At 40.2% G+C, this 25,881-nt stretch overlaps 1 protein-coding gene across 2 annotated transcripts; it reads right to left on the bottom strand.

Moving 5' to 3' along the window:
* Positions 1-9,825: 9,825 nt before the first annotated feature.
* Positions 9,826-13,751, bottom strand: LOC131247938 (protein VASCULATURE COMPLEXITY AND CONNECTIVITY-like). Of its 2 annotated transcripts, XM_058247910.1 has the most exons (4): positions 13,521-13,751; positions 10,878-11,080; positions 10,066-10,403; positions 9,826-9,988 (listed from the first exon to the last, which is right to left on the bottom strand). In XM_058247910.1, the coding sequence occupies exons 1-3, from the start codon at positions 13,614-13,616 to the stop codon at positions 10,085-10,087; spliced, it is 618 nt and encodes a 205-aa protein (XP_058103893.1). In that variant the 5' UTR covers positions 13,617-13,751; the 3' UTR covers positions 9,826-9,988; positions 10,066-10,084. The 2 variants fall into 2 exon arrangements, with proteins under 2 accessions (XP_058103893.1, XP_058103892.1); XM_058247909.1 differs by having other exon boundaries at positions 9,826-10,403.
* Positions 13,752-25,881: the final 12,130 nt, after the last annotated feature.

Genomic DNA, 25,881 nt, shown 5'->3' with positions numbered 1-25,881 from the left:
GACCACACTATAGGAAACAATGGTGAGTGAACTTACCACCATTAAAAAAGGTCCTGGGGCCCACTGTAATGTTTCGGTAAATTTTATTTGTCATCCAATCTGTTGATAAGTTAACAGAAACCTGCATGCAGGGGAAACAACGTATATCAGCTTGATACAAAACTTTTATGGCTCATGAGAAGTTTTTAACGGTCAATCGTCACTGTTTCCTATCGTATGGTCCACATGAGAATCGAATCTGTCTCATTTTTTTCGCATCATCTAAAATGATCGGGAAAAACGGATGGACGGCGTGGATATATAATACATAAATCACGGTGGGCCACACGGTTTCGGCTGCAACGGAAACGGATTGGCTACTCCCCCTGACACCAGCTCCGTGGCTGATGGTCCGTGCTCTGTGGGCCCCTCCATGATGTATGTGTTTCATCCATTCCGTTCATCCATTTTTACAGATCATTTTATTTGGTTGTACCAAAAATTAGAGGTATATAAATCTCAGGTGAGCCACACCACATGAAAACAATAGTGATTGGATATCAACCATTAAAATCCTCCTAAGGCCCACTATACTTTTTATTTGACATCCAATCTGTTGATTAGGTAATACAGACCCAGATGAAGAGAAAAAACAAATATCAGCTTGATCCAAAACCTTTATGAGCCCCAAAATGTTTTTAATGGTCGACCCTCATTCAACACTGTTTCCTGTAATGTGGTCCACTTGATATTTTGATATACCTCATTTTTGGATTCATATTGTAAAATGATATTTTAAAACAGATGGATGGCATGGATGAAACACATACATCATGGTGGGGCCCACATAGCTCCGACCACCAGCCATTGGCTGGTGTCAGGGGGAGTAGCCCATCCGTTCCCGGCTGCAACGTCTTGGTAGGGCCGGCGCCGCATCTAATCCGCTACCTAAAAAAAAAAAAAAAACCATGCATCTCAAACAATCTTCGTCTCACGGAAGCGAATTGCCTGTGCCCTGGTCACATAGTTATTCTGTGCCTCGTCGTGAGAAGTTGTATGGGACCCATAGAGACGCCTTTGACAAATCCACTCCGTCCATCAGTTTTGGAAGATCATAATGGAAGAGGAATATAAAAATCAGGCAGATCGAAGACTCGGATGGGACAGAAAACGAGACCGTGGAAATGAAATGTCCACCATTAAAACCTTCCTGATAGACATTATGCTTATATGCCATCCAAACCCTTAATAGGGTTATTGCCACTCAAATAAACAGTTGACACATCTTTCATCAAGGTACAAAACTTTTATGGTCCCTACAAAGTTCCCAATGGTGGCCCCGTGAGTTTGTATCTACTTGATTTTTAGACTCCTTTCTTAGTGTGTTATCATGTGCAAGGGGCGCAGGCAATCTCTATGCAAATGGGAAGTTGATAGCTTTACATAGGGATATGTTAGGATTTTGTGTATGGAATTACACAGATCTGGATCTAGGATAGCACTTCAAGAGCACTAAGTAATCACAAGAGAACACAGATTTAATGTGGAAAACTCTTTCGGAAAAAATAATAATCACGGCACAAAGCGACAGAAATCCACTATAAGAGAGAGGACTTACTCGATTCGAACAACCTCGAATCTCACCCTTGCTACACCATTTGATAACCATAGAACCTTTTTAGAAACCTTGGAATACATTTAAGAAGCCTCTGCATTGTTTATAATGGCCCTAGAGACTCCTATTTATAGATGGGGAACTCCCACTTATGCACACCTTTAGAAACCGCCTCAAATTTACTTAGGCTGCGCACAAACCACGCGCCATCTGCGTAACCCTCGATTAGTTGAAGGAAGGCTTCGACCGGTCGAAAGACCCCTTCAACTGGTCAAGCCTGACCCTCGACTGGTCGAGCATCCTGGATATCCCAAATACAACATTGTCGGAATTCGAGTCAAACTGGCTTCGACCAGTCGAAGTGACCTTCGACTAGTCGAGTCAGTCCCTCGACCAGTCGAGGACCACGCATAGACAGATTTAAGACATCTGTATTAACAACAATCTCCACCATGTCTTCAATCTTTAATTGTATAGCTTCTTGACCTCTTTTCTTATCTTTGCATCGCATCATAGCTTCAATCAACGCTTCTCGTGTACACTCCGTCTTTTTTTACGCCATCGCTAAGCCCAGAGAAGTTGTACAGAACTTGAACTTATCTTTAGAAACGACCTTGGTAAGCATGTCTGCTGAATTCATGCTGGTGTGAATCTTCTCTAGTGTTACACCTCCTTCCTCAAGCACATGTCGGATAAAGTGGTGACGAACATCAATGTGTTTAGTACGTGAGTAATAAATAGAATTTTTAGCCAAATTGATAGTGCTCTCATAATCATAGTAAACCGGCATGACCTCTTGCTGAAGTCTCAATTGATTTATCATGCCTCTGAGCCAAACACATTCTTTAAATGCTTCCGTCACTACCATATATTCTGCTTCAGTGGTGGAAAGAATCACCACAGACTAAAGCTTCGACATCCAACTGATTGCTCCACCTACTAGTAAAACGAGTATCATGAAGTAGACTTTCTGGAACCCACACTGCCTGTGTAGTCGGAATCCACATACCCTACCAACTTTGTGTCTGTCTTCTTAAAAGTTAAGACGTAGTCTTTCGTACCTCAAATGTATCGAAGTAGTCATTTCACTACTTCTCAATGTCGTTTGTCGGGGTTTGATATGTATCTGCTCATAACATCGACTGCCTGTGAAATATCTAGTCTCGTACAGACCATGATATATATTAAACTGTCAATTGCATTCGAATAAGGCACATGGGACATAATCTGTTTTTTCTCATTTGATTTAGGACATTGTTTTGAGGAAAACTTGAAGTGAGCCGCGTGAGGAATGCTCAATGAATTTGTCTGGTCCATCCCATATTTAATCAACATATTTTTAAGGTATTCTACCTGTGATAACCAAAGCCCGCTCATCTTTCCATCTATATGAATATTTACCCCGAGAACCCTTTTTACAGTCCACAGATTTTTCATGTCGAATATCCCTGATAACTGAGTCTTCAGTACGTTGATTTCAGATATATAATGACTGGCGATCAACATATCATCAATATACAATACTAGGATGATGAATTTGCTATCACTCAGTATCTTATAATAGACATAATGATCGTATTTACTCCGATTAAATTTCTAACTCAATATGAAAGAATCAATTTTTTTATATCATTGCTTAGGCGACTGTTTTAGGTCGTACAACAACCTCATTAATCCACAAACCTTTTTCTCTGCCCCTTTAACTTCATCGTCCTCCGATTGTTTCATGTAAATTTGTTCTTTCAACTCCCCATGCAAGAATGCAGTCTTGACATCCATTTGTTCCAGCTCGAGATCGTATTGGGCAACCAACGCCAACACGAATCTGATAGACACTTGTTTAACTAACGACACGAATATTTCTGTGAAGTCAACTCCTTCTCTCTGAGCATAACCCTTCGCTATCAACATTGCTTTGTATCTATCTTGTTTCCTTTTGAATAACCACTTGCATCCGATCATTTTTCGGCCCACTAGTAGCTCCACTAGCTGCCATGTGTATTTTTGTGCAACGAGTCCATCTCATCATTCATAGCCGTCTTCCACTTTTCTGCATTAAGCTCATCAAGAGCCTCTTGAATAGTAGATGGATCCCCCTCATCTGTAATGAGGGCATATGCAATATTAGAGTCGTCCATATATCTTATCGGTAACTTGCGATCATGCGGTGAGTTTCTTCTTACAAGTAGCTGCTCCTGTACCTCTGTCTGTGCTTGTCTCTGCCTAAGTATCATTTGTGTCAATTTGAACTTCTACAATTAACCTTTTAGGTTCCTTTTGCTCATCCTAATCATTCTTGCGGAAGAGCTTTCATCGAATCTGACGTCATGACTAGTGACGACCTTACGTGTGACCTTGTCAATTAACCTGTAACCTTTCACACTAATACCATAGCCAACAAAAATATACTTTTTGGCTCTATGGTCTAACTTATTTTTCTCAACTGACGGTACATGAAAGTAAAGCTTACAACCAAATATACGCAGATTTGAGTAATCGATCTTATGATCACTCCATACTTCCTCTGAGATTTTATATTCAATTATCATTAAAGGAGACTGGTTCACCAAATAACAAGTCATGTTAATGGCCTCTTTCCATAGGTCCTTGCCCAACGCAGCATTACTTAACATACATCTGACCCTCTCCAAGAGAGTCCGATTCATTCGCTCGGCCACACCATTTTGCTTAGGCGCGTAGCACACTTTGTTGTGTCTGATGATCCCTTCATTCTTTCAATAATCATTAAACTTAATTAGTGGAAGTAAATTCTCCACCATTGTCAATCCTTAAAACCTTTGTTTTTCACCCTGATTGTTTTTCCACTATTGCCTTCCATTGTTTAAATATGGTGAAAACTTCGAATTTACATTTCATGAAGTAAATTCTAACTTTTCTGGAATAGCCGTCAATGAATGAAATAAACCATGACGACCCCCCAACGAAAATTTCTGGTGATGGCCCCCATACGTCAAAGTGCACATAATCAAATACTCCCTTACATACATGTTTTCCACATTTAAAAGATAATATAGATTGTTTACCATATATACAATGCCCGCATATATCTAAATCAAAATTTTTAAAAACCGGAATCAAACAACGATTAGATAGTACCTTCATGCCTCGCTCACTCATGTGGCATAGACAAGCATGCCACATACGTATAGATGTAAAATCTGCAATAGCTATTGCCGCTCCACTTGCTAAAGCGCTCCTGATCAACTTATAAAGGTGACCGTGCCTTTGTGCACTCATAACCACAAGTGCCCCTTTTGAAATTTTAAGGACACCATCAATATCAGTGAACTTGCACCCTATAGCCTCGAGTGCACCGAGAGAAATCAGACTTTTCTCTATATCAGAAATGTGTCTGACATCAGTCAAGGTACGCTTCATCCTATCAAACATCTTGATGTTCACCATACCAATAGTCACAATATTACAGGCATTATCATTGTCTCTAAAAACCTGTCCACCATCATATTCCTTGTAACTGACAAACCAACTCTAATGAAGAGTCATGTGATAAGATGCTCCTATGTTAAGTATGCATTCGTCTTTATAATTGTCGTGTAAGTGACCAATCATGGAAACAGACAGAATATCACCACCATTTGTTTCTTCATCAAATGTGACAACATTGGTCTCCTTGGAAGAAACCGATGAATTTTCTTTCTTCGCTTTAGGATTTCTACAATCCTTCTTTATATGTCCCAACATCCCACAATTCCAGCACTTTAATTTTCTTTTGTCATTGTCCTTATATTTGGATATAGGTCTAGAAGATCATGTACCTCGCTCAAAATCTCCGCCCCTCGTAATCAATGTATCGGAAGATGCCCCCATGTGGGCCATTTACACAAAACGATGGGGATTGAAAGCCTGGGGCCATAGTGTCTTAGGATGACATTTGTGCTTACATTTTATCTGAGTATTAACAACCCTATGAATGGTTTGGATGGGATATAAACACCATGTAATCTCTAAGAAAGTTTCAACAATGGACATTTCTATTCAGACGGCTTTGTTTGGTGTGGTACATCTTAGTTTTGGATTCCTTTCCCATTATGGTCTTTCAAAACATATAGACGGCGTGTATTTATCACCGACATCTCGTGGGCTAGGCAGAGATATATCTATGTTACTCTCCGCAGGGGTTACAGGCAACCTGCTTTCGCGCCAGTGAAGCTCTCCTTTCTTTCTTTTTATCTTTTTAAGACTATTTTCTTTTCACTGTAAGAAGTAAACCGAAGTGTGACATGGAAGGAAATTGCGCCTCGGTGATGTGCGTTATATCAACGCTGTATTTTGCAAGATCATTTTAGACAGAGGCACAACAATTAAGGAAGCAGATTATGATTTTAAAAATAAGCCATATCAAAAAACCCTCTGAAGAGTGTGGATGGCATATGAACATCACGGGCAGCTTCAAGAAGGTTTCAGCTATAGACATTTTTTTTCCCATCATTAGGTGTGACCACCTGAGCTTTGCATCCGCTGATTTTTACCTGAGTCTTGCATCCGCTGGTTTTTACAATCTTGCCCTATTTTGGTTTTTGAAAACAGATGAAAATGGTGAATTTGTCGTGGACATGTCTGTGAACCCCATATAGCTCGAGGCACTGGTATATTTCTAACTGGGGTCACAGCTCAAGTAGACCATACCAAAGAAAATAGTGGGGATTGAACGCCTGTTATTGGAAACTTATTGAAGCCGCCGAAGTTTTTTATCAAGCTAAAATCTGTGTGAACTTATGAACAAGTTAGATGGCAAATAAACATCATAGTAGGCCTAAAGAAGATTTTTGGAGACATTGTCCCTACCATTTTTTGTAGTGTGGTCCACTTAAGCTTTGGATCTGTCTTATTTTTGAGCCATGATCTCACAAAATGGATGAATAGTGTGGATGTAATACATACATCATGGTGGGGGCCCAAGAAATTGGTGACGCCGAGCTTAGTGGTGTGTGGCACACCAGGCGGTCGCTTCCAAATGGAGGTGGATTAGGTACTTGGTCCCGCTTGTCCCTAGCTAGAAACAAACGGGTATTGTCTATCCATTTTTAAAATATCATTTTAGGATACGGGACAAATTGTACTTCTAAGGCTGAAGTGGACCACATAATGGGGATTAAACAACTATCATTGAAAACTTTTTGTGGACCACAAAGTTGTGGATCAAGCCTATATGTGTTGTTTCCCTTCATCTAGATATATGTAGGACCGTACATCGAGCTGAGAGGAGTCGAGGTGGGCCAAGCTTGGCTTGACTTGTCCGTGCTCTCCTTGAGCACGAGCTTAACCTCGAGCTTACCATTGGAGCTTGGCTTGTTTGACAAATCTTTCGAGTCAAGCTTGAGGCGAGCTAATGGATCGGGTCAAGGCGAGCTTAATTATCTTGAGTTGAGTCGAGCCTGCTCCCAACCTGACCCAACCCAACTCCCAACCGTACTCGACTCAATCCAGCAACCCGACTCAACCTGCACCCGACCCAAATCCCAAATCAAATATTCAATTATATATATATATATATATATATATATATATATTATATATATATATATATATATATATATATATATATATATATGGATAGATAGATAGATAGATAGATACAGATAGATAGATAGCCATAGAGGTACCTTATTGTTGGTGCTGAGAGAGGAGAGCTTGGGTGAGTGGCCCAGTGCAGGCCGTGCGGTTGAGATGAGTTGGGCAGACCTTGAGGGGAGGGAGAGAGAGAGAGAGAGAGAGAGAGAGAGAGAGAGAGAGAGAGAGAGAGAGAGAGAGTGTGTGTGGAGCTCAAGCACGAGAGAGAGAGAGAGAGGAGCTCCAGCCTGGAAGGTTAGGTAAGGAAGAGAAATGATAAGAAATGGACAGACAAATAAGGTAAGATTTAAGATTTAACTTTAAAAAAAATATATATAATATAAAGTTATATATATATATATATATAGAGAGAGAGAGAGAGAGAGAGAGAGAGAGAGAGATTCGAGTCCATCTAAGCTAAGTTCGAGTCAAGTCAAAATCTACTATTATTGAACTCGGCTTGTTTTCAAAACAAGCTAGGTCAATTGAAGCTTGGCTCGCCTCAAGTCATCGTTCAAGCCCAATCAAGTGAGCGAGCTTTTCGAGCTAGCTTGGCTTGTGCACAGCCCTAGATCTATGCAACCTTACGAACAGATTGGGTGAAGATTAACCATCATGGCGGGGCTTAGAAAGGTTTCAACGGTGGATGTCATTGTTATCGTGGCAGCTTCCCATGGTTGAGCTTGGATCTCCTTACTCTTGGACCTGTACCTCGAAATGATATGGCAAAATGGATGGATGTTGTGGATAAATCCCATACATCAAGGTGGCCCCTCGTAGCCTCTATCCGTTCCTGTGGCTGGTAGTACCCAGTCCACGTCCAACGCTAATTGCCTCCCCCTCGAAGTTCCTTTGGTCGTGAATACGTGGGCCAATCAGATTAAATGTACTCCGTCCATCAGTTTCTCAGGCTCACAAAAGGACAGGATTCCAATAATCAATTAAATCCAAAACTAAGGTGGACCCAACAATAGGAAACGGTGAAGATAAATATGTCCACAGTTGAAACCATCTTAATTCGACCGTGAAGTTTATATGTCATCCAAACCGTTAATAAGGTCATTCACACTGGGTCCCTTTTATGGGGGCCCCCTTGATGTATGTTCCTTACATCCACGCAGTCCATCCATTTTTTAAGCTCATTTTAGGGTGCAATCCCAAAAATGAAAGAGATCCAAATCTTAATTTGACCATACCACAGAAACAGTGGTGATTGAATATCTACCACTAAAAATTCCTTGTGGTCACCCAAATGTTTATTTTCCATCCAACCTGTTGAAAAGGTCACAAAGACCTAGATGAAGGGACTACAGCTTGATCCAAAACTCGTCGCCCATAAGAAGTTTTAATAGTCAATCACCACTTTTTCCTGTGTTATGGTTCACCTGAGATTTGGATCTGCTTCATTTTTGGGATGATGTACTAAAATGATATGTCAAAACAAATGCACGGTGTCATTTAAGGCACATACATCATGGTGGGCCTCACAGGAAGGGATCCACCAACCTCGGGTCCTCGGTGGATCCGGGGTCGCACTTAATCCGCTACCATTCCCACTAAGATGAATGGAAAATATTAAAAATATTAGCATCATCTAATGCTTTTGTGGTCCATGTATGTTTCAACGGGGAATGTTCAATCCCCACTATTTCGGTATTTCCTATCATGTGGCCCACTCGAGTTTTGGATCTATCTCATTTTTTTGGCTCATGTCTGCCCCATAAACGTTTCTACTATGAATGTTCAATCCCCAATAGGATATTTCCTATTGTGTGGCTCACTTGAGTGATGAATTTCTCACAAATATATGGGTGGAAGGCAATCCATGTCCTTTCTCTGACATGGGGTTACAGGAATCCTGTAAGGCTATATAACCCCAAGCTATGTGGGCCCCACCGTGATGTTCATCTTATATCTACTCCGTCCATCTGTTTCTGCCATTCATGTTATGACATGAGCTATCCAAACACCAAGTGGGCCACACCATAAGAAACAGTAGAAGTGGAATCGCCCTCTGGTGAATCCTTCTTAAGCTACAGAGCTTTCAACGGTAATAGCAATTTGGGTCCTTAGATTAAAAAGAAAGAAAAACAATTGCATGATCAGAACCATTGCAATTCAATTCCTTAGTTCATCGAAATGTACTCTTGGAGTAGAAACATAACACAAACTTGCCCACCATACTTAATGCAAGTTCCGTCACTCAAAACTCGATTCATGCTGTTGGCAGCCGCATCCAAAATGCAACATAAATCAGTGGAAATAGGAATATGTGAGTCCATCAGGCATTTCCTATGAGCAGTTAGTGTATCCAAGTAGTGGGACCTGTCTGTAACAGATGTACAAAAAAGTATGAAAAAGCCGAACAAGCGAAAGGGTTTGTTAAGTTGCACCCAAGTTCATGAAATATCATGAAATTTGCTACCGAATTAGACTGATTAATCATGATATTTGGTGCAACCAAACACACCCCAAAGCAAAATTAGAAATGTTGGGTATATTTAGCAGTCAGAGAGGGTGTAAATAGCAGCTCCCTTCAGAAATAAATCACCACCAAAGTAAACAAAAACACAAATGCAACAGAGAACAAGCTCCATGTCAAAAGAGCACTGCATCAAAATCGGGTACGAGACTGAGTATAGAGCAATGCCCCAAAGAAGGGCAATTCACAATTCATCTTTTGTATCATTGAAGTGAAATTTACAGAGTATCTGAATACACTCGACAGTGTCCTTACCGAATAAATATCATCTGTTTCTGATACACAGTAATATCCCTTGCATCACTCTCCAGCTCTTCAAGCTGCGCAGAGAAAAGTTCAACTGATCTCACAAAGACCAAGTACATAGAGATTCAATGGCCATACTCCAAAACCAAACCTGGAAAGAGGGGAAGCCATCAAGGAATTTGCTGCCTGTTGTACGTGTCTTCGGGCATGAAAACTGGTTGCATGCTCCCGGGCGGGAACTGAGGCTGTGCCAGCATGATGCCTTGATTGTGGTGGGGGCCCCAAGAATGTGTGTTCTTAGCTGATGATAGAGTGACGTAATAGAAGATTCCTAAAGACAAGCTTGCTAGGGACAAGATTGCTCCTCCCGAAAAGACACCGCCCTTGACCACATAACAGTAGTCATCAAAGTACATCCCTCCTTCACCATGTTCGTCGTTCAGTACAGTGCCGGTCAGCAGCAGGAGAAATGCTATTACGAACGCTACCCTGCACGACAGCAGCATTCACAGAGTAAATCTGCAGAAAAGAGGTCTGTGATATATATCCATGGAAGTAGTTGAACAGAAATAACCACCACTCCAAGGAACACATGGAAAATTCTAAGGCATTTGCAGGATTCAGATTATCAAACTTATGTGTGGATCTCACGCATTTCATCAGGTGGGCTCCACATTGTATTTGCAACCATTAGCTGGCATCTATGTTTAGATCAAACATGGACCATTAGTATTTGTTCTTTCCGACCACTCCATTTTTCCATACATGCTTGACTCACCTGATGGCAAGATTGGCCTGATTTCCAGAGCACAAAACATACAATCCGGGGCTTACCTCACAAACAGCCCAGATCCCATGTATTGCTATATGTGCAGCGAGAATAGGATTCTGGGCTGATTACCAATAGTTACCAAGAAGCTATCATCTATAAAAATATCAACTCCCAGGATAGAGACTGATTACCAGGAAACAACAAAACAGCTCAAGGATATTATCCGCTTGGAACGAGAAAAGTGTGGTTGTTTCTTGCAACAGATGCACCCAGCTGCAGTGTTGAGAATTGCTTGAGCTAATACAAGAGCAACTCCTGCGGTTAGCCCAAGAGCTAAAGCTGGGCTCCTTGGGTATGTACATACACCACTACTAGTCGATTGAACATCGGAAACCTGCAATGATGAGAAGAGATCATGCTCGAACCCAAAAAAATAAGTCATGGATAAAAATTAAAATTAAAATTAAAAAAGATGGAGGAATTATCACCTAAAACTGATTGTAACAGAACTTAACTTAAAACAGGTTGGATGGCAAATAAACATCACAGTGGGCCCTACGAAGTTTTTAACAGCGGGCGTTCAATCACCACTGCTTTCCTGTGGTGTGGTCCACCTGAGATTTGGATCTGCATCATCTTTGGGCTCATGCCCTAAAATAATGATCCAAAATGGAAGGGCAGCATGGATAAAACACATACATCATGGTGCGGCCCACAAAGCACTGTCCACTAGTGACATCACTACTGGCAGAGTCAGTATGTAATCCACGTCCAGTTCAAATGCATTATCATGTGCCACCAAGAGGGTCCAAGAAGAGAGAACAATGGCATTAAGAATGAAAAGAAGATAAAAGAAAGAAAAAGGAACATAAAAGGTACCCCTCCACAAATTAAAGAGAGCATAGATGGGTGGAAAACCTAATTCACAAAGGAATCCACAATCATAAACCACAAGAAGAGATAGCCAGATAGGGACTTCAGAATACACCAAGAACTGAGCAGTTGATTATTTATTTATTTTTCCAAGCAGCATGTAGTATTTGCTCGTGGGGAGCTATTTGACACTCTAGCAGAGCATGACATTTGATATGCAAGCACTCAGAAATTGTGCACATGTTATATACTTACAAAAATTAAACCAACTAAATAGTGGAACCCAATATCACTAAGTCCCAGTTCCAAATCAGATTGGTTGGACAATCCTAACCACTGATTCGTGGATGCTTGCATATTGAAATAGGACTGTTGGGTATTTCTTGTACCGCAACCCCCAATAAATGTCCACCAATCCTATAGCCAAATAATCAAATAACTGTAATTTTTGGTTCATGATACATCTAAACTAGGATCCATAAATTGGACAATATAATTGAATTACTTGTATGCTGTTTGTGCCATTTCTAATTAATTTCTAAGTGCCTGCATATCATCCATCACACTCAGTGAGAGTATTAAAGTTTTTCTCTTTGCTCATATTTTGTTATGGTTGCATGTGACATTCTATCTACAATTACAGCCAGAGAGCAATAGCACCTTCAGAAACACCAAATACTTTATATTAAAGAAGGGCTAGGGAACACTTACCAGATTAGAACTCCCAGACACACAAGCAACCACATCTTTGACTCCAATACTGAACTAGATACCTAAGACCCTTAACATGGACAGTGGTCCTAGCCCACTTGCCATGGTTATCAGATGCGAGTCTGAACGCACAACACAAGTGATATTGGTGAGAAATCAGATGTATGGAGTTTTCTCCCATACACCTCTTTATCCATAGAAAAAACAAGAGAGAGAAAGCCCAATACAAAGCAGCCCAAGTCCATGGGGCTAAAACCAAACCCATTACAATAACACAAGCAATAAGAACTGTTCAGCAGGGGCCTAGGCCAAAGGACCCGATGCGCACATTGCATGGTTGAGTTTGTACTCTGAATACATTGCCTTGTCCCACAAAATGAACGCTGTGGATTGACAATTGAGATCTAATAAACATTGGGAGCTTCCAACCCATATAGGTGAGGTTTGTCAATCAGCTTTGATCAAAAGTTATGTTATTCACCAATTACCATAAGATAACTTCTACCAATTTGATTCTATTAAATTCCCAACACATGCAATTGATCTAATTCAAACTATTGCTTGCAAGTGATTGGAAAACACAAAACAACTCGGATCGAATAAAAGCAACCATAACAAAGCGACAAAACCTCATTTATTTGCAAAATCAATTGCTGAGACATGGAAAGAAACTCGAAAGGAAGACGTGTAATGAAGCATGATAATCGTGAGATCGTATTCAGGATGACCAATTATCGGTTCCTAGGCGAATCGAGCAAGCAAACCTTACATGGCAAGTTGGCTATCATAAAGACTACTATCCAAACAACAGAGCAAATCTTACAAGGCAAAATGGCAACTACAAAACAACATCTATACAAAAGAGGGGGGGAAATGAAAAAACCAATAGAAGTATGTCCAGTAAGGTCATGTGAAAATTCAATAATGCTACATTTTCTTCAAAAAAACAAAAAAAAAAGCCAATGCCTTCAAACCTGTTAAAAAACTTAACTAAACAAAGAACCTAAATCATAATAAGAGCCATAATATCTCTTATTGAAGCAGTATTGCTAAGATTCTAACCAAAACTCCAAGAACCAAATAAAAAACAAAGAAGAATTCAGTGAAAAAGAAAGAAAAGAAGAAGAAAAAAAAAAGAGGCAATCCTTCTGGAAGTACACCCATTTCTAGAAAAGGGTTATCTAAATTGAAAAAAAAAAAAAATCTCATCCTAAAGAAAACTCTGGAAAGAAGAGAGATTTGTAGTTAACCTTTATTCTTTTGGCCTCTGCAGCAAAGCCCAAAGCAGCAGCTAACATCCCAAGAAAACCCACACAGATGCAGACCACAATCTCCTTCCTCTCCATCAATCTCTCTCTGCAAATGAAGATCGGCTTCTTCTTTTTTGGGAAGATCTCTGCTTCTTTGCTTTGTTTTGCTTTGCTTTGCTTTTCTTTCTTTCCTTTGTTGTCAGAAGTAATACGAGGTGTCACGCCGATGTGTCGAAAGGAGGTACCGATTTTGCTGTCCACGCTGGATTGCGTACTGAGTAACTCATTACGGTACCACCGTGATCGATGTTTATCATCCACGCCGTCCATCCGTTTCATCGGATCATTTTAGGATGTAATACAAAAATTAAATCACATCCAAAACTAAGCTGACCGTACCACAAAAAATAGGCAATCGAATACCTACAGTTGAAAACTTCTGGAAGGCCATTGAAGTTTTGGATCAAATTGGTATTTACTATTTTCTGCTCATTCGCGTCCGTGTGAAATTAACGAAGATGTTTGATGACAAATAAACATCACTGTAAGCTCCGAAGAAGATTTAAACCGCGTAGGTCACTGTCTCACCATTTCCGGTAGTGTAATCTACCTGAGCTTTTGATGTGTCCTTAATTAAGCTGATAAAACGGATGGACGGCATGGATAAGACAAATATATAATGGTAGCCCCACTCACCGGGATGTATCTGTACATCCGAACTGTAAATCCCTTCTCTTAGATTATTTTAAGGCATCACAACAAAACTTATCCGACAATCAAATAAGTCACACCGACCATGACTTTTGCATTTAATGCAATTGGCAGTTAATGCTTTGCGCATTTTAATGCAACTAAGCTTTTCATTAAACTGACATTTAATGCTTCATGCATTTTAACGTGTCCTTGCGAACAGAGATACTTTCTTACGCTGCACGAAACGACGCGAAGTTGCCTCCGCCACGTGGAAGTGGATGCGGATTTCCTGCAAAAGGCTATCGCAGTCAGTTCCTGCGCAGTAAACCTACGTGGGACCCACCGTGATGTTTGTGATAAATCTTTCCCGTCCATCTATTTTATGAGCTCATTTTAAGAGTAAAAACAAAAAATGAGAAGATCCAAGACTCCAGTGGACCGCATTAAAGGAAAAAGTGGGTAGAAAAATTCTTACCGTCGAAACATCCCTAATGTCGACAGTCTTGTTTATATGCCATCCATACCGTTAATAACATCATTTATATTGAAATGAACCGAAAGCACAGATATTAACCTGATTAAAAGCTGAAACCTCCCTTCGGTCGGAAGCAGGTGCAAAGATGAGCACTTACGCTCCTCGATCTCCATTGTACGAACGGTTTAAATGAGATCTCAGTTACATGGCCCCCACAGTGATGTATTTATCATATTTACACTGTTCATCTATTTTTATAAGTCATTTTAAAGCATTATAAAAAAAAAATTTATATCCAAAGATCATCTATACTACGCTACAAATTGCAGCAGAGATAATGATTTTCACTGTTAAACAATTCATAGGGCCCACCTTAACGTTTATTTTCCATCCAATCGGTTCATAAGGTCACAAAGACCGGAATGAAAGAGGAAAAACAAATTTCATATTGATCCAAAACTTTTGTGACCCCAAAAAAGGTTTCAATGGTAGAAGTTCAATCACTTATTGCTTTTTGTAGTGTGGTCTACTTGATAATTAGATCTGTCTTATTTTTAGTCTCAAGCCTTAAGACAAGCTCGCCAAATGAATGGACGGCTTGGATATAACACATACCTCATGATCTGCTGATGTCAATACAACAGCTATATGGCTGATGTAAGGTACACCAGCCAATCCGCTTCCCCTTTGGCCTTTGGTCAGAAACTATGTGGGGCCACAGAGATTCCCACAGAAAAACCACAGCATCCATCAGTTTCCCAAGCTCACACTACGATAGATCAATCCAATCCAAAATTAAGGTGGGCCACACAATAGGAAACAAAGAGAATAGAAATGTAAACATTACTAAAGCAGACATGATGTTCGTATACCATCCAAACCGTTCATAATGTGATCGCCACTGGGATAATTATAGGTAGGGGTGTACATCGGGCCGAACTAAGTCGAACTGGGCTGAACCCGGCCCGGCCCGGTCACCAGTCAAACCCAGCCTGAACCCGACTCGGCCCAGTCACCGGGCCAACATATCCAGCCTGAACTCGGCCCGGTCAGTAATTGAGCGAGTTCGGGTCAGTTTCGGACCTTACAACAAGTTCACGAAAAGGCCTTTGGCAAGTTCAAATGGTTAGGCTAAGGATTTAAGAATATTATATATATATATATATATATAAATGGTCGAGTCGGGCCAGGTTGAGTCCAGTTTCGGATCGAGTCGGGCCAAACTGAGACCTGTTCAAACTCGGCCCGAACTCAGTTTCGAGCTAAAGAAAATGGCCCATCCCGGACTGAACTTAGTTCCGGGTCGGGCCGAGTCGAGCGAGTTAACCGGGCTAGCCCGGTTCATGTACACCCCTAATTATAGGCACAAATATCATCATGATCCTGAATTTCCGCCTGCAAGTTTTGGGTGGCTGGTGTTGAATCTCCACTCTCTCTCACCGGGCTAACCTTTATTTTGGATCACCTGATTTTATCTTATTTTTACCATTGCCTTGTTGCGGTCTTGAGAAACAGTTGGCCAGAGTGGATTTCTCATGTGAATTTTTGTGGATTATATAGCTTTCCAGCATAGCAACTTACTGTGAACAGGGCCCAGGTAATTTAGTTCCATCTGCAAGTGGGACGTGGACTGCTTGCAAACGTGACGTGTATTGCCTGCGAACCTCATTCGCATAAGTTTCTTATGGTCTGGGTGGGGCTATTATAATGTTGGTGAGAAATCTACGGTATCTACTGGATATTTTAACTCATGTTAGGCCTGGTGGTGTTATGCTTAAAAAAATTAATGTGAGCCCATCTTCGTTGACTATATGAATGTGATGGTTTCATCTCATTTGTTGATCTCGATGATTATAAATCTTTTTAGACATATTTGATAAGCTTTTTACTATATATGGCGTTGACTTAAATTAAGTATCATATGATTTATTGTTTGAGTAATTGGCTCCTTATCACACTGTAACAATGTAAACCTGAGTTACAATAAATCTGAAATAACTTTAGGTATTAGTATTCTGATTTAACACCATTATGAATTCGTACGCATTGCAGAAACACAATAAACAAAGATAGAACATATAATGAAATAAAAAACAAACAATAACAAACAGACGATATTTTAACGTGAAAAGCCCTTGCGGGAAAAAAAAATGACACAAAGCGATAGAGATCTCAACTACAATCAAAACTTTGTAGTTTACGAACTCACCTTCTTCGATTACAGATATACACGATCTCCCATTACTATATGCAGTCCCTCCAAAAATCTTTCACAAGCCCTTACAAGTGATGGAAACCCCTCTCACCTCACAAACTCTTGCCCTTAGAGAGAATGCTTGCAATTGGATACATGCCTTAATACCAGAGTAGGCTTAAATAGCCCGATTCACACAACTTTACGTAACATATTTGGTTGCACCAAACATGACATTTGGTTGAACCGAGTCAAACTGATGAGTTTTCTGGTTGAACCGAATCGACCAAAACTTCACAATGAGCAACCATCGAATTCACTTTATTTTTGGTCAGGCCGAAGTAGACCTTGGTCGAATAAAAAATTACAATCTCTGCACAATAGATTAGCAAAATCCAAGGTACCATGCACAATAATTTCCACATTAGCTTGTATTCTGCCAAGTCACGTTGAAGACTTCTTATGCAACCTTCACCTTAAGTGTAGACCGCACGCATTTTCATTCGCACTATCATGCAATGGGTGCCCAATCTTATTAATGGATAGTGAGATTGATCAAGCCAAGTAATGCTTGAACTTCTCCGTGGTCACTGCCTTTGTCAATATGTCCGCATCATTCTCATTTGTGGGAATCTTCTGAAACAAAATCTCTCATGAAGTAATGAGCTCTCATATCTTGTAGAACCGCGTGTCGTTGTACTTGGTTCATGCGTGATATGCCTGATTCATCATCGGATGAATAGGACTCTGACTATCCTAGTAGGGGTGCACACGGGTCAGTTCGGTCCGGTTCTGGGGTGAAATCGGAACCAAACCGTTCGTAATGGTTCTAGGATTTTTGGAATTGGAGCTGAACCGTTAGCACCCTAGAACCGAACCAGAACTGTACCGTGAAAAACGGTTCGGTTCCGGATTGGTTCCACGGTTCTGGGCTTTTAAAAATCTAGCCCTTTTCTATCATGAACACCAATCTCTGCCCTCTCTCTCGCCGACTGTCGATAGGGGTGCACACGGATCAAAAGAAATAAAATTCCAGAATACCCACCTCTATGTAACCCAAGTGATCAGGGTCAAGCTCTTCCATTATCAGAGTCGCGTAGGCTGCAACATTTTCCTTGAGCTTCGCAAGCTTGTTCGCAGATGCACTCAGCACAAATACCTACAGTTCAGGATACCCATCCCTATCATTTCCAAGAAACTGGAAACATGAGGAAAGAAAATACAAAATCGCGGCAGTTTCAATCACACCTCCTTCACCTCGTCCTCTGAAAGCTTCCCATTGTCGTTCTTGTTGCACCTAAAGAATTACAGGAGGTCACTCAGGTCATCCCACGTATTCAATTTCTCAAAGAAGGGAAGATTCAGAGAATCTTACATGTCAAAGAATATCTGAAACTGAGAATCGAAATTTTGATCTGTCATATCTTCCCAAAACTCCTTCAATTCATCCATTGATATACCATCTGCAGTGTCCAAGTTGCGACGCCTCCCCAATGCATCTAAAAGCTGCCCAGCAAACTCCTTTGAATCCGCCATCCCTTAAAAAACAGAACCCAGATTTAGAGACGGCTAGAGAGAGAGAGAGAGAGAGAGCCGCAGAGGCAGGGCAGGGGCAGGGGCGGCAGTCGACGAGAGAGATGGCAGGGGCAGGCAGGGGTGGCAGCAATTGGGCGAGAGAGATTAGATTAGAGTTTTTTTTAAAGTTATATTTAGATCAAAGGTTCGAATCCAATGGTCGGATCCACGGTTCGGATCCACGGTTCAGTTCGGTTCTACAGGGCCTTAAACCAGAATCGATCCGCATGCAACGATTCTCGAAATTGGTTCTGGTCCGGTTCCACGGTTCTACCGGTTCGATGTGCACCCCTATATATCTAGTGTAACTGAATCACCTCTTAGTTTAACTCGAGTTCTCCTATTAGACATTTCAACCACAATGTCTCTTGTAACACTTTCATCGCAATCATATATTTCGCATCAACTATAGACAATATTAACGTAGACTGTAGCATAGGTCTCCAACATGTCGGTATGCTGGCTTAATGTGAAAACATATATATCCCATAGTGGACCTTCTCGTAATCTAAATCTATGTAGCCTACAACTCCAACTGAATCTCCACGCCCCCTAAACATGATCACAGTGTCAACTATGCCCCTGAGATACCTGAGAATCTACTTAACAATATTTAAATGTTGATTCCCTGGATTTATTATATATTTGCTAACCACAATGATTGCATATGAGATATTCGATCTCATGTAAACCATTACAGACATTAGACTCTTAACTGCACCACGTACGTCACACGTGACATTTATAAAAGCTCTTCTTCTATACTTGGGCATGACATGACTGACAAATTAAAATGACCTATTAGAGGTGTGCTAACTGGCTTAACACCTTACATATGAAACCTCTATAGAACATTTTGCACATAACCCTTATGAGAAAGACACAACTTTCCAAACTTTGTCTGTGCTTATCTCCATGCTTATGATATTCTTTGCAATGCCCAAATTCTTTATGCCAAACTCTTTGCTTAATAAAGACTTATGTAAAATTATTTCTTTATCGTCTTTTGCAGCAATCAATATATCATCTACATAAACCATCAATAGAACATAGGACCCATCCTCAAGTATCCTATAGTAAATGCAACAATTGTACTCATACATGTTATCCTAAATCTCTACCATGTAAGAATTGAATCGCTTGTACTACTGCTTAGGCCCATACAACAACTTCTTCAGCCTACACATGTGGCCTTTTTTACAAAGATCCTTGAATCCTTCAAGTTGCCTCATGTAAATGAATTCCTCTAAGTTTCCATGAAGGAATGTCATCTTCACAATGAGCTTTTTCAATTTCAAATTATATTCTGCTAACATTACTAGTAGTACCCTAATTAAGGTATGTTTCACGACCGAAGAGAAAATTTCATTGTAATGCACTCATTCTCTTTGTGAGAACCCATTTGCTATGAGCCTTACCTTATATATTTCACATTCATTTTTTGTTAATGCTTCCTTCTCCCTGTAGACCCATTTACACCATATAGCCCGCTGACTCTTATGAAGTTCCACCAACTCCCATGTCTGATTTCAGTGTAGAGAATTCATCTATTCCATCATGGCTGTCATCGATTTATTGTCATCTTTTTCAGATTTTGCCTCTTAAGATGCGAATGTATCTTCACCCCCCTGTAAACAATGCAAAAGAGACCATGTCCTCAAACTTAAATCGAACTGGGGCTCTAATAGTTCTTTTCTCCCTTTTCATGGCTATACTTTCATGAGTATCCTATTGATTTTCACCTTCAACAACATACTCCAATAGCTCCACCTGCACTGACAATTTCTTGGTCTCGCTATTATTTTCTGACTTCATTGTAGCATCCTTGTTGGCCTTTAACATTTGATGCCTCATCGAATATAATATCTCTACTAATGACCACATGTCTAAGAGCTAGCATCCCAAAGCTTATAGTCCTTGACACATTTCTTATACCCCGAGAAAGATACACTTCCTAGATTTGGGATCCAAATTCAACATCTGTCCACTACACGTGGACATATGCTGGACACCCGAAGATTCTCAATTCTGAGTAATCAACATTCTTACCTATCCATACTTCCTCTAGAACTTTGGAGTCAAGTGTTGTAAATGGTGACCAATTTATAATGTAATATTCCATATTCACCGCTTAAGCCAAGAAGTTCTTAGGTAGCCCCGCATGTAACCATGCACATTCTGTTTATTTTTTCTATTACCCCATTTTGTTGTGGAGTTCTTGAAGTTGAGAAGTGCCTTGTGATACATTGATTCTTGTATAATTTCATGAAATTTGTCTCTTTATACTCCATACCAATGTCTAACTTGAGACACTTAAACTGCTCTCCGTTTGCTTCTCTACTTCTGCATTCCATTACTTGAACCTTACGAATATCTCATATTTGTACTTCATTAAGTAGACCTAAACCTTCTTCGAGTAGTCATCTATAAATGTTACAAAGTATCATGCCCATCCCTTAGACGATACTGTCACTAGCCTCCAAATATCGAAATGTATATAATCGAGTACCCCACCACTAGTGTGTGTAGTAATTTTAGACCTTATCCTGCACTGCTTGCCTAAGATGCAATGCTCACAGAAATCCACATTGCATGCCTTAACTCCCTTTAATAGTTTCTGTTTGTGGAGTTTCATCAAGCCCCTCTCATTCATATGCCCTAACCACAGATGCCACATATTAATGTCATATGTGCCAGATTTTACATGTGAGGTGGTAGCGACCTCAACCATAACTATACTTTCGACTAACTTGTATAAATTTCTAACCTTATGTCTTTTCATTAAAATGATTGCACCTCTGGTGACCTTTAATACACTGCTATTGTAACACCCTAAATTTTTACTATTTTAGATTGCTAAAAATCCTTAAATTTTTTTTATATAACTAGTCACGTCGTTACTTACTGACCCTTGACACTCGAAGTAAGTCTATATGTGGCCGGTACCGATAAAGAATCGTACAGATAAGATTGATTAAGTGTAAAAAACCAACGAATCCGACCGATCACTTAAACATCGAGTTTAGCTACATGATTTGTTCATCTAGGGCCCAAAATCTAACCGACACATCGCTTACTAATCATGACAATCGTAACTAAATTAAAGACCTACTCAAAGCCGAGTTAGCTATGACCTGGATCTTAACTAATGGACCAAATCAACCCGATTACTCATTTAGCCTAAGAACCAACGATCTAGAGTGATCATGACCAAATGACCATTTTCGTTAATTTCAAAATGGCTACACTGTGAACTTAATTAATCTAAACCCTAACGACTGTGCTTAAGAAATTTTCCTACCCAATTCATTCGAAAAATGCCTCAATTATCTGAACAAGCTCCAAACCGATTGTTAGTGGCCCACTAGCTTCGAAATTATACTCATTGGGCTTGACATCCATCGTTGGTGGCGAATTAAGATAATACCCAAAACTACACAACTTAGGCATGAAGCCAAGTGCTTGAAACGCGCGAATCCCCTATGCTAGAATCTAAAAACTTAAGTGAAATAGACCTTCCGCTCTTTTCGTGAAGTTATGACTTTTTGACCGTTAGAGCGCAACCAAACTTGAGGCATGAGTTAATGATATTTTCCTACTCATATCTGTATAATAGGGGCCCTGATCGAACATCGGTGATCGTTGATCGTAAATTCGGCCCTTGTGATTAATTGACTCATCCATTTACGACCAAACTTGGAACAACCCTTCATCTGACTATGGGACACTTATTCCATAGCGAAGATAGGCCAGGGGGCCACTGAAATGGCCCTAGGGACCTAAAATCAACCCACTAGGGGTATGCATGTTGGAATAAGAACTCTTAGGGTCATTTAGATTAAAATTTCAGACTTTATAAAGTCTAAAATCTCTCTCCTTCACTCTCATATGAATTTTGTTGCAAAAAGGAGAGAGAGGAGAGAGTAGAGTGTAACACCTGGTCCATTCAGTACTATTTTCCATGCTTATGATGATTGGAGCCCTTAGCTAGACATGGATTGATCATTCATAGTACACACCCAACTGACCGGAATCCTAAGACCTTGAAACCTATCTCATATCGACCGCCCCATCGCCGCGATCGTGGAGGTACCACCCGTGCGTCGGTATGATACTCCGTTAGTGAGATACGCCGTGAAGAATAATAAGTGTATCATGTGCGCATGACACCATGTATTTTATTCCACACATGTGCATAACACATGTCATGCACACATGTACATGCACACGTGGGTGAGAGAATCTCTACCCATGTGTGTGATGTCACATACCCATACCTCTTCTCTCTCATGTGCATGAAAAGTCAACCTTTCTCCATGCCATACACTATGCATGACATCACCACACCATGCCATCCCATGCTCCTTTAATCCACCATTAATTACAAATCATGAATTAAGTACCATAATCCTAGCCTAAACTAATATTAATCACATTAGCTTAACTTAACTAAAATTTTATCCATTCTTTATAAATACCCCTCCATCCCTTAGCATTTCATCATTTTTCCATGAGAGAGAGAGAGGAGTGATCTTGGTGGGCCATCAACTCCATCAATCCCATACCTTCCATCCATCTCAACCATCAATTCCATCCCTTCCATCCATCTCAACCATCCATCTAATTCATCAAGGTGAGTACACCCACTCCACTCTTGGTTTGTTTGTTTTTTTTAATTATTTGTATGATTATTAGTGGAAATGATTTGAGAATAATGATGTGATCAATGGTGTGGATACATAAGAGAGTACATATAAATAATAATAATTAATACTTGTGATGATATGATGATAAGGATGTGATTAATGATATGGATGCATGGGAGAAAAAATAATAATAATAAATAATAATTTATTATAGGCTTTATGTGGGACCCATTGATAGTGGGCCCCACCAGAATGTTACAGCCATCCAAACTGTTCAAATATGGCAATTTGGTTAGCCACACGCTCACACATGCACACGTGCATATGCACTAAAGGGAAAAAAAAGAAAAGAAGGCAGGCGTCCCGCCGTTTGAAAGAAAAAGAAGGGAAGAGGTGTGGGTCCACAATGGGCCCCACCCATGATGTATGTATTAAATCCACGTCGTCCATTCAATTTTTTAGATCATTTTAGGCGTTGAGCCAAAAAATGAAGCCAATCCATTTCTCTGGTAGGCCACACCATCAAAAATCATGTGAAGACATACTAAAACATATAAAAGTACTTGCTGGGGCCCAATTAAAATTTTTATGCATTTGAAACTTGGATTGGACGCTCCATCACGTGGGACACACACAACAGATGGATTGGATTGTCCTGTTGTGGGCCCCATATATGAGAAACAAAAAATAAATAAATAAAACAACATTGAATGCAGCGTCTCTCTTGACGCTGGAAAGAGGTGGCCCCACCACAGGCCCTAGCTTGATGTATGTCGAACATCAGCACCGTGAATTTGATGGGTCCCCTCTTAAAAATGGGTCATGCCAAAAATCAACCGTACAAAGAACTTAGGTGGCCCACACCATCTAAAATAATATGCAGACATAGCTAAAACATATAAAAGCACTTGCTCGGCCCCACCTGAAATTTGGATGCATCTGAAACTTGGACTGACCCATCAACCACGAGGGACACACACAACAGTCGGACTGGATCGTCCTGTTGTGGGCCCCATATTTGAAAAAAAAAATAATAATAATATATATGCCGTCAGCGTCTGGATGACGCTGCAGCAAGCAGCGTCTGCTGCTGACGCTGGAGGAAAGCGGGCCCCATCACAGGCCCCACGTTGATGCATGTCGAACATCAGTACCATGCATTTGATGGGTCCCGTTTAAAAATGGGCCACCTCCAAATTTCAGCCATACATGGAACTTAGGTGGCCCACACCATCAAAACAATAAAATAAAAATAAAAATAAATTTATAAAGCTGAATAAATCAACAAATTTATGGGTCTGATCATGTGGTATATGTTATATCTAAACCATCCATCCATTTGGTGAGCTTGACCTAAGGCTTGAAAGAAAAATAAGATAGATCTAACTATCAAGTGGGTCACACGACAAAAGGAGCAAGGATTGAACATTTACCATTGGAACCCTTTTTGGGTTAGAAGTTTTGAACCAATATAAAATTTGTCTTTCCCCTTAATTCAGGTCTCTATGACCTCATGAACAGATTGGGTGGGAAATAAATGTTATGGTGGGCCCGATGAATGGTTTAACAGTGAAATCATTATCCTAATTGCTAATTGAGGAGAGGTCCAGATAATTTTTGGTTATGATTCATTTTTGGATAATTTTCTAAAATGATCTCTAAAAATAGATGAACGGTGTAGGTATAATAAATACATCACTGTAGCACACATGTAACTTTGATCTCCTTGAACCATTCGTACAACTCGAAGCTCGAGCATGTAAAATCATGTGTTAGGTCCACCTGAAATTTGGATGTATCTGAAACTTGGTCTGACCTTTCAACCAAGTGGGACATACATAATGGATGGGCTGGATTTATGAACCACACCTCTGCGGGCCCAACAAATAATTATGAATATTTAAGGGAGGGTAACCCTCTCAACTTGTGTGTGGTATGGCCCACTTTGATGTAGGTGTTATGCCACTTAATCCACCATGGTTATGACATGATTTATATTCAAGATCCTCATCGTTTATTTATTTTATCAACCCCTTTGACGGTATGTTACCAAGACTCAGGCTCATCCAATGATTAGATAGTCATTCATTATGAAATAATGTAAATTGAACTCTCATCACAAAAAATTTATTATGGGCCATCCTGATGATGCATTAAATATTCAACACATCTAGCCCATGTACCGGGTCCCCTCTAGGGCATTGTCCCAAAGATCAGTCAATCCAACCTGAATTGGACCACACAATACAAGGCTGTGAGAATAAGGACTTAACTATTGAATCCAACCTAAGGCCACCATGGTGTATCTATTTAATCTACGCGGACCATCCACTTCCTCATATCATTTTAGGGTTTGTACTAAAATCAAAGTAGACCTAAGTCTTAAGTGAGTCACATATGACCTAACCTCATGAGAAAGCCCCATGAGTTCCACCATATAGAACTCATTGTAAATTTCATTTATTTGTGGGTCCAAGAATGTTAAGGCCCATTTTAAGTGAATGCCATGTGGGCCCATCAGCGGTAGCCTTGGGCCAACCATTAAGTCTCTTCGACAAGAATTTGTAATCTCCATGTGTTAAACATATGACGAACTGGTATTGTAATTTTTGAAGTAATGATGGTTAATCCCTTAAATGGGTTGATCGTGGACAGCCCTTGATCACTTGGCACTTTGGCTAAAGTACGGCCCTAAGTAATAGGATCATGTGACTTGTGTCTAAACCCTTAAACATGTTTAATTATAACAAATATGTAGACTCTAGTGGTGTGAGGGTG

The sequence above is a fragment of the Magnolia sinica genome, chromosome 6 (genome assembly GCF_029962835.1).
Source record: "Magnolia sinica isolate HGM2019 chromosome 6, MsV1, whole genome shotgun sequence".
Classification (NCBI taxonomy): Eukaryota; Viridiplantae; Streptophyta; class Magnoliopsida; order Magnoliales; family Magnoliaceae; genus Magnolia; species Magnolia sinica.
The sequence above is the reverse complement of the archived record's forward strand: the minus strand, read 5'-3'. Positions and strand labels throughout refer to the sequence as shown.